The following is a 14,790-nucleotide window of genomic DNA, read 5'->3' on the forward strand; positions in this document are numbered from 1 at the left end:
ACATATTCACATTGTTTTTAATGGGAGCCCCCAACAAAAAGTGCTATTCGGCTTGAGAAAACGACAATTTCCCCATTAATTTGAGCGAGGATGATAGATTTGTGTATGAAGATATTGATAGCGACGGACTAGAAAAAAAATTTATAATAATTAAAAAAATAAAAACGCGATTGCAATCGCGTTGCATTGAGACGGATTCATATGTTTTTAGAGACATTTACTAGGATAATGCTGGGAAATCTCTTATCTTTCTATTGTATTGCTAGTGTTTTAGTGAGTTTAACAATACCTGATAGTCGGAAGTGTACGTCCACGGCCGGGTGTTGACGCGCAGTGTCTCGGGGAAGTCGACAGCAGCTGTACAGGAGGCGCAAGCTCAGCTGATATCCGGTAAGTGGCGACTTTTTAACCACAATTTTCTCACCGAAACCTGCTGGTTGACAAGTTGTCGGGATCCATGTCCGCTGTGATCCATAGGAAAGTTTCAACTCTGTGAATTTTAAACAAGGAATCACCATGTGTTTGTGTGGCTAAAGCTTCCCAACTCCATCTTGCTACTTTGACTTCTCCAATATTAATTGAACTAATTGCAAAAGATCCGGTAAACAGTTCTCCAAAATACTGTGTAATTATGTCGTTAAAGCAGACGACATTTAGCTGTGTGTGTGAGTAGCGCTCATACTTCCTAAAAACCTGTGACGTCTTACGTACACGTCATCATTACACGACGTTTTTGAGATGAAACTCCCGGGAAATTTAAAATTGCAATTTAGTAAACTAAAAAGGCCGTATTGGCATGTGTTGCAATGTTAATATTTCATCATTGATATATAAACTATCAGACTGCGTGGTGGGTAGTAGTGGGTTTCAGTAGGCCTTTAACTTTAGTTCACTTTCAAAAACTGAAGACTTCAAACCTGCTATCACAAGGATTCTCAAACTGTGGTATGTGTACCACTAATGGTACGCTGGCTCCATCTAGTGGTACACCAGAGATACAGTATAGTTCATTATTCGGTTGGTTGGTTGAAGTTTAGTTTGAACATGTATACAGTTTTATCACATATTTGACATATTTTCGTTTTTCTTTACATGTCCAAAAAGTTTGCAAGGACAGTGATTTATTTTTCTACATTCAAACACAGTGTTGCTGTTCAAACTGTTACAGTGGCAAAACATATGAATCATACAACATCTGACTTTTTTTATGAATACTTTGATATACTGTGCTACTGTATATTAATGTTGGTCATGGTACTTGGGTCCGTGTACCTTCCGTTCATTCTTTTTCGAATTCTGAAACGCAAATCAAAAAATCAAATTGTGGTTATCTGTGCAATGACTAATTGAACCGGAAGCAGTATTTTAGCCTTTTCTTTGCGTTTAGCATGTTTTTCTTTTAGCACAATGGTATCATCCGTGTTCAGCCGGAGTCCTAAAAAATATGTTCTGGACCATTTTTTTTCTATTTTCATTTGTGAAACAAAAGTTATATGACTATTTAATGACATTTCCTCTTATATATAGGACTCCTGCTGAACAAATATGTTAGCGTTGTGCTAAAAACATGCTAAACGCAAAGGAATGGCTAAAATACTACTTCCAGTTCAATTTGTCATCACAGAGATGAAAACACATTTTTGCAAATTTTTTTGCGTTTATCTGGGAAAACAGTATAATCCATTAAAGCAAAACGGATCACAACCCAATATTATGGCAATATTTTTTTTAATGAAAATCAACCCTTTTTTTTGAATGTTTTATAATCTGCCATAAATAATAAAAATCGAAAAACCGCCCTAATTTTACTTTTTGATCTGCGTTTCAGAATTGGAAATAGATTGGGCGGAACTTCTTGGACAGACAAGTGTGTTCTGAGTGGTTTGAGAACAACTGCACTATTCAATTATTCTCCTGAGTGGGAATTTTACAGCTCATATGAAAAATGACACAAATACGCCTCACATGTTTATACACTCTAGGTGCAACCCTTAATTCATCTTTAATGTATATGCTTTGGAAAAGTTCACAATTACAAAAGAAACATGGAAATAGCTTACACACATCTACATGTCAAGATCTATAAATAAATCTTCAACTTCCAAACTCTTTGTTATAACTAATAAATAGAGAAAAAAAAAAAGGTAAGTCTTTAAATTAACGCTAAATCTTGCAGGCTCGAATGGATCATTTCCCTGCCAGGTGCAAGATAATCCCCCGATGTTTATAATTTAAGACATAAATTAGAGGACTTCTGTAAATAAGGAAGTTAAATTACGCGTGGGAGGAAGCAAACAAAGAAATATCTTAAGGAAGAACAAGCGTGGGGATGGTTCTAAGAGTGATTATGTATCAAAGTACAGCTGCGAATCCGATTTTTGTGCAGAGTTATGCCACGCTGACCAAAAGTCTCGCTCTGAAACGACTTTCCTTTTGTGGCTTCGGAGCTCTTTTCCTTCTGCCTTTGCAGATTCTATTTCCCCACAGTGGTTGCTCTAATTTCATTTGAAAGGCCCAAAAAAAAAAAGTGTGTTGGCTTCAAAAAAGGTGGATGTGTTGTACGTGCGTGCAGCGTGTCCTTCTATATTACTGCTGTCAAACGTAAGGCCCCGGGGCCACATCTGGCACATTTTATGTGGCATCATGTGTGCCAATGTAGCACTTTATCTTTTCCTGCTAAATGTTTTCATTCTCTCCATTTTGACAGAAAAAACATCACTGTATTGCAGAGGTGTCAGAGTCATTTGCACTGAGGGCCACATGGCAGTTATTTTTGGCCCCAGAGGGCCACTTATAATTACATAATTTATTATTACACCATTTTTAATTTTATTATTAGATTTTGGAAAAACTAAAATGCAAAAAAAAAATGGTAAGTTGCAATAATTTGACCTCAAAATGTAGTATATATTACTGTCAATGGAAAAACTGCACTGCTGTATTTATGGTAAAAAAAAAGAAAAAAAAAGAAAAGAAAAGGCAGCTCAGTTGCCAGAATTCTATTGTAAAATGCACAGTTTTTTTTTTTTACTGTAAATAAAAATAAAAATGCATTTTTACAGTAAAATTTTGGCACCTGAGCAGCCAGTTTTTTTTGTTTTTGTTTTTTTGCTGCAAATCAACAACTGTAGATTTTTGGGTGTATTACGGTAATTTCAAAACCAGCACCACAGATTGCTACAGTCAAAAAAGTACAGTTTTTTTTTTTTTTTTTACATTAAGATAAAAATACTCTAAAAAATAGTCGACTTCACAATTGGACCATTACATCTATTGCTACTTTTATTATGCACAATTTGATGGATAACTTGCTTTGAAATCATTATTATTAGTATCAATTTTATATAAAAATTGAAAAAACTACGACATTGTTTTTTTGGGTAAAATTCTGGTGACCGAGCTGCCAGTTTTTTACTGACAAAAATAGTGGTACTGTTTTTCAATTACCAGTAATATGCTGTAAAAAAAAAAGGCATATTTTGCAGTGAAATTCTGGCGACCAATTGTTGTTTTTTTGCTGTAAAATATATGGTTGCTGTTTTTACCACAGGTTTTTTTTTTTTTTCACGGTAAAAAACTGGCAGCACAGATGCCAGAATAAAAACTGGTGGCACTGTATTTCCATTTTAATATATTGTAAAAACCTCCATGATTTTTACAGTAAATTCTGGACACTAAGCAGCCATTTTTTTACTGTAAAATAACAGTTGTACTGTTTTTTCATTTGCCGTAATACATTGTAAAACCAAAAACAAAAAACGTACATTTTGCAGTAAAATTTCGGCGTCCAAGCTGTTTTTTTACGGTGTATTACTGTTAGTGAAAAAGTGGTAGCACAGTTTTTTTCTTACAGTAAAAAAGTGCCAACTCAGATGCAAGAATCAATTATTTTTTTTACTGTTTTTCTATTCCAGTAATATGTTGGAAAAAAAACAACTATATATTTTATAGTAAAATCCTGGCGACCAAGCTGCCAGTTTTTACTGCAAAAAATAGTAATACTGTTTTTCTATTTACAGTAAAATGCTGTGAAAATATAGTATATTTTACGGTAAAATGTATATTGTAAAATCTACTGTTGCAATGTTTTACTGTAAATGGAGAAAAATGGTGCCTGGGTTTTTTCACAGTAAAAAACTGGTAGTGAAGAAATGGTCCTGTTTTCCATTTCCAGTAAAACGCTGTCAATTTTACAAAAAAATTCAGTTTTTTACTGCAAAAAATAGTAATACTGTTTTTCCATTTACAGTAAAATGCTGTATATTTTACAGTAAAATTAATACTGTAAAATCCACTGTTGCTGTTTCAATGTTTTACTGTAGATGGAAAAAAAATGGTGCCTCAGTTTTTTTCACAGTAAAAAACTGGTACTGAAAAAAGTAGTCCTTTTTCCCATTTCCAGTAAAACGCTGTCAATTTTACAGTAAAATTCTGGCCACTAAGCTGGCAGTCTTTTTTTTTTTTTTACTGTAAAAAACAGTGGTACTGTTTTTTTTTTTCATTTAGAGTAATATGTTGTAAAAAAAAACAAAAAAAACCCAACATTGTATATTTAAAACAAAAAAAATATTCCTGTGACTGAGTTGCCATTTTTTTACTGTAAAATCTACAGATTTGTTTTAAAGTGTGTATAAAAATATATCTAAGAATGTAATTCATGGCCCTCAAAGCTGTAAAGGTTTCCCACATGAAGATGTCTGGCTGAGGGTGTACTCTAGGGCAAATGTTTCAAATGAAATGTTGTCCCGAAGCCAGCAGGTCAGATCTCCAACAGTCCGCTGCTGTTCTCCAGTCCAGCGGTCGCCGCCATCTTCTCGTCTCCGTTGGTGACGGGGTCAGCGGCGCGGTTGCCGGCGTTGAGCTCTGCCGTCTCCTCGTTGCGGTGGTCAGCCTCGCCCTCGGCGGTCCCGGCTTTGCCCTGCAGCGCCGAGTCCGCGTGGGTCTTCTGGTGCTTGGAGAGGTGGTCGCTGCGGGTGAAGCGCTTGTTGCACAGCAGGCAGGTGAACTTCTTCTCCCGGGTGTGCGTGCGAACGTGCCTCTCCAGCTCGTCGGAGCGGGTGAAGCGCTTGCCGCAGAAGAGCCAGTTGCAGACGAAGGGCCTCTCGCCCGTGTGCCAGCGCAGGTGGGCCTTCAGGTGGGACGCCTTGCCGTAGACCTTCCCGCACCCAGGGATGTGGCAGCTGTGCACCGGCTTCTTCCTCAGGGAGGCAGCCGAGGCCCCCAGTCTCTCGAGCTCCTGGCAGTTGGGGCAGTCACACGAGGACCTTGAGGGCGTCGTACCCGTGCCGTAGCCCCCTGATCCCCTGGCTGGTTTTAAGCCCATGGGACTCTCAATTAGCCCCGCGCCTTGCACAGGCTTGGGCTTGTACATGTCCTGGGGCAGCATGTGCTGGGAGGGCTGGAGGAGGTGCGAGGAGGAGCCCAGTCCCACCGATGGGTAGGGGGCCGGGTTCAGGGAAGTAAAATCGGTGGTGTAACTGGGCAACTGCGGGCTAAGGGAAGCCTGAGGCGCCACCGGCTGCAGGGAGGCTTGAAGACCTCCGTCCGACTGGGGCTGGGTCGCTGACAACCAGTTGGAGTTTGGATGGACGTCCCACCAGGAAGACGTGGCGTTGGCGGGGGCGGCGGTGATACCGGGATGGATGCCGGCTTTATACCAGGAGCCGTACGGGTGCGTCATGTCTAGTGAGGTATAGACGCTAGTGAGGCAGTCCGCTGGAGCGTGGCTTTTGGACACTAACAAGGACTGATCCTGGGAGACGGACGTCTGGAAGGAGTGGGAGAAAGGGTTGTACTCTGTAGCATAACCTCCGCTGGTAGGAGGGGGGCTCCCGGTCGGGGTTAGCAGTCCGCCTCCGGCTGAGGTGTAGGAGCCGCCGTAGGAGTCCACCATGCCGCTGCCGTCTGCGACCCGTGCGTTCTTAGCCGCCTGAAGCTCCGAGGTCATGCCGTAGGCCTTCTTGAGCGGACTGGGGCCGCCGTTTTTCGCGGGTGTGGCTGAGTCCCTGACTGGGCTGGTGCTGCCAAACTTGTTACAGGTCGCAGTCAGCATAGCCAGAGGACTGGAGCCATAACGTGCTTCTTCCTGGGGGACGAGGAAGAACATGAGACATAGAAAATCCAATCTTTTGTTACCGTCTACTCCAACAAACTACGTTCAAGCTTGTTTGCAAGAACTTAACGCTCGCAAGACCTTGTTCATTCTGCACTCCGGCTTATTTCAAGCTATACCTGTAAATGTGCACACCTGCTTTTTAATGTTCGTACAAAACACAAACTTTTATTCTGCTAAATTACAGCTTCTCTTGGTCGCTGTGCAGGCCCACGCCCCTGCAGATGATGGCGTGCAGCTCCACAGATGCCACTGCGGCGTATGTGGGAGTGGAAATGGTGTTTTTGCAATAGTATAAGTGCAAAATGTGATATTTTTACTTTTGTAGCCGTATGTTGAAATGGCACTGCTGACATGACAGCTGATAGCACCTTTTAATGTACTCTGTGTTCCTTCATATTTTTACCTTAATTTTGTGGAATTTTTCAATCTGCATCATTTCACCATTGTGGAATAATTCAAGTCCATCATATCTCATCCTAAACTTCGAACATTGTCATGCATAATGGTTTGTAATAAAATGTGGAAAAAAAGGATACATTTCCTCCTTTTTTTAGCACTCCGGCTTATTTCAAGCTATACCTGTAATTGTGCACACCTGCATTTTAATGTTCGTACAAAACACAAACTTTTATTCTGCTAAATAGCAGCTTCTCTTGGTCGCTGTGCAGGCCCACGCCCCTGCAAATGATGGCGTGCAGCTCCACAGATGCCACCGCGGCATATGTGGGAGTGGAAATGGTGTTTTTGCAATAGTATATGTGCAAAATGTGTTATTTTTACTTTTGTAGCTTTATGTTGAAATGGCGCTGCTGACGTGACAGCTGATGGCACCTTTTAATGTCCTCTGTGTTCCCTGATATTTTTACCTTACTTTTGTGGAATTTTTTAATCTGCATCATTTCACCCATCCATCCATCCATCCATCCATTTTCTACCGCTTATGGATGGCATCATTTCACCATTGTGGAATAATTCAAGTACATCATATCTCATTCGAAACTTGGAACATTGTAATGCATAATCTTCTGTAATAAATTGTGGAAAAAAATGATACATTTCCTCCTTTTTTTAGACATACATTATGCGCAGAGAGTCTGCCTCATCGCTCACTTGAAGTGTGAGTGAAATGTGGCGTTTCCTCGACCTGAAGACCCAATTAATCCGAAATAAAAAGAGATGATACAGTGTTACATTGCTTTTAACGTTTTTCTTTTCCAGTAATATGTTTAAAAAAAAAAAACAGCTATACATTTTATTTTAAAATCCTGGCGACCAAGCTGCCAGTCTTTTACTGCAAAAAATAGTAATACCGTTTTTCCATTTACAGTAAAATTTATACTGCAAAATCTACTGTTACAATGTTTTACTGTAAATGGAGAAAGCTCTCATATATTCCTGAGAACCAGCATCTTCTGCAGTGGACATTTGCTTTGTTTTGATGTATTTTGTCAGTGTTTCTACATTTGAGCCTTGTCTTGTTTCTACATTTAGGCTTTGTCTGTACAACAAGAACGCTCTGCGGTTTTTAAGGACCTGCTGCCAAAAAACTAGTCAAAGATCCTTTATATAACCGTGAAAAGTAAAAGTTTTTGTTAATACTAAACTTGCCGGCCAGTCTGATGTCATTCTGGGGCCTGATTTGGCCCTCGGGTTGCCAGTTGATTAGCCCTATAATACAGTAATTGTAAAATATACATTTGCAAACAAACATCTAAATGGTGCATTTGCAAACTTTGTCAAGAGCAACTTCATATAGCATGATATATACCATGATATGTACCATAATATATACCATGATATATACCATGACAAAAGACAGCACCATGATACATACAATGATATATACCATGATATGTACCATAGTATATACCATGATATATACCATGATACATACCATGATACATACCAAGATACATACCATGATACATACCATGATATATACCATACTGCATATGCTCATACTTAATGAGCTGCCAGTTTTTTACTGGTAAAAATAGTGGTACTGTTTTTCAATTTACAGTAATATGCTGTAAAAAAAATTATATTTTGCAGTAAAATTCTCGTGACCATTTTTTTTTTTTTACCGTAAAATATATGGTTGATGTTTTTACCACCGTTTTTTTTCATGGGAAAAAAAACTGGCAGCTCAGATGCCAGAATAAAAACTGGTGGTACTGTATTTCCATTTAAATATGTTGTAAAAACAACTATTTTTACAGTAAAATTCCGGAAAATAAGCAAGCAGTTTTTTTTACTGTAAAATAACAGTTGTATGGTTTTTCCATTTTTCCGTAATACATTGTAAAACAACAAAAAACAAACAACAGTATATTTTGCAGTAAAATTCCGGCGACTAAGCTATTTTTGCGGTGTATTACTGTACATGGAAACGCGGTAGCACAGTTGTTGTTTTTTTTCACAGTAAAAAATTGCCAACTCAAATGCTACTATTAAAACATATTTAATGTTTTACTAGTCTAGTAATAATTTGAAAAAAAAAACCTGTATATTTTATCATATAATTCTGGCAACCAAGCTGCCAGTTTTTTACTGCAAAAAATATTAATACTTTTTTTCCATTTACAGTAAAATTTAAACTGGAAAACCTGCTGTTGCAATGTTTTACTGTAAAAGGAGATAGTTCACATATATTCCTAGGAACCAGCGTCCTCTGCAGTGGATATTTGCTTTGTGTAGATGTATTTTGTCAGTGTTTCTACATTTGAGCTTTGTCTATACAGGTTTCTAAGGACTTACTGCCAAAAAGCTAGTCAAAGATCCTTTATATGACAGTGAAAAGTTAAAGTTTTGTTAATACTAAATTTGCCAGCCAGTCAGATGTCATTTTGGTGCCCTGATTTGTCCCTCGGGTTGCCAGTTGAATAGCCCTGTAATACAGTAATTGTAAAAAATACATACGCAAACAAAACTCAAAATGGTGCATTTGGAAAACTTGTCAAGAGCAACCTCATATACCATGATATATACCGTGGTATATCATATACACCATACATACCATGACATCTACCATGATATATACCATGATAGAGGGGTCACCAACCTTTTTGAAACCAAGAGCTACTTCTTGGGTACTGATTAATGCAAAGAGCTACCAGTTTGATACTAACTTAAATAAATTGCCAGAAATAGCCAATTTGCTCAATTTACCTTCAACTATATTATATTATTAATAATTAATGATATTTATCTTTGTGGAAACACTAATCATCTTAATGATTTCTCACAATAAATATATATAGAAACAGATAAATATCAATATGCAACACTTTATTTTTATATTTTCTCTAAGTGCACATTTTTCAAAATGAACATTTTCAAATGATCACTTCTAAGACAGTCTTGTGAAATCACAACATCCCATTTTAACTAGCTAGCCACTAACATTTTTTTAACAAATCATGAATTAATTTGCACCGTGTTTGTACAAATAATAACTCATGTAAAATACAAAAGTCAACTCTCAAATTTTTCAATAAATCATGTCACACTGTGAACTGGACACCAAATCTGTTATCTGTTTCTTTGTTAGTTAGTGGGAAGCCTGGCATTGCATGCTGTTAGCTAGTGTGTTGTACTCTGGTGTATAACTTGACACTGCAACTCTGAGTGAGTCTTGCAGATGTGCATCAGTGGGGCATGTTCTGTGTTTGTTCTTGATGAAGTTCATGTCAGAAAAGGCTGATTCACAAAGATAAGTTGAACCAAACAGGCTTGCAAACCTTCATAGCTGCTGCGCATACACCACTGTACTTTTTTGTGTCAACAAGGCACCAAAAGTTTGGTGCAGCCTGGCGGGCTTTAAATTTAAAATTGTCAGGAAAGAAGAGGAAGGAATTTAAAATGTAAAAGGGTATATGTGTTTAAAAATCCTAAAATCATTTTTAAGGTTGTATTTTTTCTCTAGAATTGTCTTTCTGAAAGTTACAAGAAGCAAAGTAAAAAAATAAATTAATTTATTTTAACAAGTGAAGACCAAGTCTTTAAAATATTTTCTTGGATTTTCAAATTCTATGTTAGTTTTGTCTCTCTTAGAATTAAAAATGTCGAGCAAAGCGAGACCAGCTTGCTAGTAAATAAATACAATTAAAAAAATAGAGGTAGCTCACTGGTAAGTGCTGCTATTTGAGCGATTTTTAGAACAGGCCAGCGGGCTTCTCATCTGGTCCTTACGGGCTAACTGGTGCCCGCAGACACTGCATTGGTGACCCCTGCCATGATTTATACCATACTGTATGTACTCATACTTATTGAGCTGCCAGTTTTTTTACTGTTAAAAATAGTGGTACTGTTTTTCAATTTACAGTAATATGCTGTAAAAAAAAAGGAATATTTTGCAGTAAAATTCTGGTGGCCAGTTTTTTACCTTAAAATATATGGTTGCTGTTTTTTACAGCCGTTTTTTTACAACCGTTTTTTTCACGGTAAAAAACTGGCAGCTCAGATGCCAGAATAAAAGCTGGTGGTACTGTGTTTCCATTTAAATATGTTGTAAAAATCACCATGATTTTTACAATAAATTTCCGGACACTAAGCAGGCAGTTTTTTCTACTGTAAAAAACAGTTGTACTGTTTTTCCATTCCCCGTAATACATTGTGTACAAAAAAAAAAAAGAGTATATTTTGCAGTAAAATTCTGGCGACTTAGCTATTTTTATGGTGTATTCTGTAAATGGAAAAGCGGTAGTGCAGGTTTGTTTTTGTTTTTTACAGTAAACAATTGCCAACTCAGATGCTAGAATTAAAACATATTTACTGTTTTTATATTTCCAGTAATATGTTGTAAAAAAAAACACAATATATTTTATAGTAAAATCCTGGCGACCAAGCTGCCAGTTTTTTACTGCAAAAAATATTAATACTGTTTTTTCCATATACAGTGAAAATATATACTGACAAATCTACTTTTGCAATGTTTTACTGTGAATAGAGAAAGTTCTCGTATATTGTAAACTATGACCTACTGCCAAAAAGCTAGTCAAATATCCTTTATATGACAGCCAAAAGTTTAAGTTTGTGTTAATACTAAACTTGCTGACCAGTCTGATGTCATTCTGGGGCCTGATTTGGCCCACGGGTTGCCAGTTGAGTAGCCCTGTAATACAGTAATTGTAAAATATACATACGCAAACAAAACTCAAAATGGTGCATTTACAAACATTGCCAAGAGCAACCTCATATACCATGATATATACCATGATCTGTACCATGATATTTACCATAATACAGACCATGATATATACCATGATATTCACCATGATATTCACTATGATGTTCACCAAGATATATACCATGATATTCACCATGTTATATACCATGATATTCACCATGATATGTATTCCATGATGTTCATAATGATATAAACCATGATATTCACAAATATATTCACCATCATGTATACTACGATCTTTACCATGATATATACCATGATATCCACCATGATATTCACCATGATATATACCATACTGTATATACTCATACTCATTGTATGGTGGAAGAATGAAAAATAGGCTCCATACTTACAATTAGATTTCCTACCTCCAGAATAGATGCGGCCATCCCTGAGAAAGAAAATCCTAAAGAAAGCTGAGTTAGCAGCGGGAGAAGCGCAGCTCAGAGTCCCGGGACAGTTTGGAAGAAGTTAGGCTGCAACGCGGGGAAGAGTTTTGAGTCCCCGGGTGCCGGCCCACCTAATTACTGGCTTAGAGGCAGAACTCCAGGGGGAAGGAGGGGGAAGTGGATGCAGATTGGTGGAAAGAAGACCATCCCGCCTCCACAAACACAGCAAGTCAAATTCCTTGTGGATAGAGATGGGATTTATAGCTCTTTGAAGGAGCCTGATCTTGAGGAGCCGTTCAAAAGACTGGCTCTTATAGCTACATTTTTTTTTGTTATAAGGAAAACATCACCAGTATCAGTAAAAAAAATAGATCAGATATATGATTCCAATAATTACATTTACAAATACAGTCCAAATTATTCAGGACAAACTAAAATCATCAGCCCGGAGGTTAGGTGTTAGGCGCAGTTGTGTGTTCCAACAGGACAATGACCCCAGACACACCTCAAAAGTGGTAAAGGAATGGCTAAATCAGGCTACAATGAAGGTTTTAGAATGGCCTTCCCAAAGTCCTGACTTAAACGTCTGAACAATGCTGAAGAAACAAGTCCATGTCAGAAAACCAACACATGCTGGGTATTGTGGCCAAACAGCTAAATTTTCATTTCATCTGACCACAGAACTTTCATCCAGAAGGTCTTTATCTTTGTCCATGTGATGTCAAATTTAAAAAAAAAGAACTACCCAGCATACCCAGCAATATGTTTGGAGGAGAAAAGGTGAGGCCTTTAATCATAGGAACAGCAATCCTACCATCAAGCATGGTGGTGGTAGTATTATACTCTGGGCCTATTTTGCTGTCAATGGAACTGGTGCTTTAAATGGGACAATGAAAAAGGAGGATTACCACCAGATTCTTCAGGAATAGCTAAAATCATCAGCCCAGAGGTTGGGTCCTGGGCGCAGTTTGGTGTTCCAACAGGACAATGACCCCAAACACACCTCAAAAGTGGAAAAGGAATGGCTAAATCAGGCTACAATGAAGGTTTTAGAATGGCCTTCCCAAAGTCCTGACTTAAACGTCTGAACAATGCTGAAGAAACAAGTCCATGTCAGAAAACCAACACATGCTGGGTTTTGTGGCCAAACAGCTCAATTTTTATTTCATCTGACCACAGAACTTTCATCCAGAATGTCTTTATCTTTGTCCATGTGATGTCAAATGAAAAAAAAAAAGAACTACCCAGCATACCCAGCAATATGTTTGGAGGAGAAAAGGTGAGGCCTTTAATCATAGGAACAGCAATCCTACCATCAAGCATGGTGGTGGTAGTATTATACTCTGGGCCTATTTTGCTGTCAATGGAACTGGTGCTTTGAATGGGACAATGAAAAAGGAGGATTATCACCAAATTCTTCAGGAATAGCTAAAATCATCAGCCCAGAGGTTGGGTCCTGGGCGCAGTTGGGTGTTCCAACAGGACAATGACCCCAAACACACCTCAAAAGGGGTAAAGGAATGACTAAATCAGGCTAGAATTAAAGTTTTAGAATGGCCTTCTCAAAGTCCTGACTCAAACGTGTGGACAATGCTGAAAAAACAAGTCCATGTCAGAAAAGCAACACATTTAGTTGAACTGCAGCAATTTTGTGGTCGAAAATTCAAGCACAATATTGTGGATGGCCACCAAAAGCACCTTATTGCAGTGAAATTGCAAAGGGACATATAAGCAAATATTTAACATTGCTGTTTGTATACTTTGGACCCAGCAGATTTGCTCACATTTTCAGTAGACCAATAATAAATTCATAAAAGAAGCAAACTTCATGAATGTTTTTTTTGTGACCAACAAATATGTGCTCCAATCACTCTATCACAAAAAATTAAGAGTTGTAAAAATTATTGGAAACTCAAGAGAGCCATGACATGATGTTCTTTACAAGTGTACAACTTTTGACCACGACTGTATATACATATATACATATTATAAATGTAAAAATACATGTAATGTAAATGCTGCTGTTTTCTTTCACTCTGACTCACTTTCTAGTGCAGCTGCCAGTCGGCTGGCATGCACGTGCAGAGTGGACAATTGCCGAAGACTAAGTTTGCATGTGAAAAAAAAAAAAAACGTCCCTCAAACGAACGTCCTACAACTGGGAATCGGTTCTCATCGTTCATTTAAAAGAGCCGTTCAAAAGACTCCATTCCTTCCCAAACGTCACATCTCCTAATTGTAGAGCGAGACGCATGAATGAGTGGCTCATCAATCATGTGATCCAGGAGACAAGTTGCAGGACAGCGAGAGAGTATCATGTCCAACATTTCTCTTGCAGTCTTCCCATCATGACCGACGAGCTGGAATGTTCATGTTTGGAGACTGCAGGAGAGAGGAAAATAAGTCATAAGTGGCAAAATCACAAAAGAACAGGACGGCACATTGGCCTCATATATGATGTAAAAAAACTACCCGCTGGGCCTGAGCTTGTGGTTTTTAGGCAGGATTGTTAATATTCTCCCTGATGCCAATACCCTGGAAGTTTCAAGCCTTTTCAGCCTGGAAAAACAGGATCAGGTCGTTAAAATGAAGAGGAGATTCTCATCGCATAAAACAAATGCAGGGAAAAGTTGTGATGAAATCAGAAGCTGATAAAAAAAAAAAAAAAAAAAGGAAGAAATGACGAATAAAAGGATTCATTTTAACTTGTGCCAGAGACAGTTTCTATAGTCGCAAATGCACGGAAAAATCATTGTTGGCGCATGGTTCCAGCTGAACGTGAAAACATGGCTTGATATGTGTTCCACAAATAAAACATGAAATTGATTGATTGATAATTGATTGATTGAGATTTTTATTAGTAGGTTGCATATTCCGTACAATTGACCACTAAATTTAAACACCCCAATAAGTTTTTTTTACCTTGTTTAAGTCGGGGTCCACGTTAATCAATTCATGGTAAAAGCTTAGTTCATACTTGCCAACCTTGAGACTTTCGAATTCGTGAGTTTGAGGGTGGGGGGGTTGTTGAGTTGGCAAAGATCGGGAGGTGGGGTTAAGGGGGAGGAGTATATTTATAGCTGAAATTCACAGCTGAA

The 14,790-nt window shown here is 38.1% G+C and overlaps 1 protein-coding gene across 3 annotated transcripts; it reads right to left on the reverse strand.

Moving 5' to 3' along the window:
* Window positions 1-288: 288 nt before the first annotated feature.
* Window positions 289-11,793, reverse strand: sp7 (Sp7 transcription factor). Of its 3 annotated transcripts, XR_009804136.1 has the most exons (3): window positions 11,657-11,761; window positions 425-490; window positions 289-357 (listed from the first exon to the last, which is right to left on the reverse strand). XR_009804136.1 is itself a non-coding variant. In XM_061886405.1 (2 exons), exons 1-2 carry the CDS (start codon window positions 11,690-11,692, stop codon window positions 4,760-4,762), a joined length of 1,362 nt encoding a protein of 453 aa, XP_061742389.1. In that variant the 5' UTR covers window positions 11,693-11,793; the 3' UTR covers window positions 1,965-4,759. The 3 variants fall into 3 exon arrangements, 2 of the variants coding, with proteins under 2 accessions (XP_061742389.1, XP_061742395.1); XM_061886405.1 differs by lacking the exons at window positions 289-357; window positions 425-490 and adding an exon at window positions 1,965-6,085 and having other exon boundaries at window positions 11,657-11,793; XM_061886411.1 differs by lacking the exons at window positions 289-357; window positions 425-490 and adding an exon at window positions 1,965-6,085 and having other exon boundaries at window positions 11,672-11,780.
* Between the last annotated feature and the right edge of the window lie 2,997 nt (window positions 11,794-14,790).

This window comes from Nerophis ophidion, linkage group LG02 (assembly GCF_033978795.1).
Source record: "Nerophis ophidion isolate RoL-2023_Sa linkage group LG02, RoL_Noph_v1.0, whole genome shotgun sequence".
NCBI lineage: Eukaryota > Metazoa > Chordata > Actinopteri > Syngnathiformes > Syngnathidae > Nerophis > Nerophis ophidion.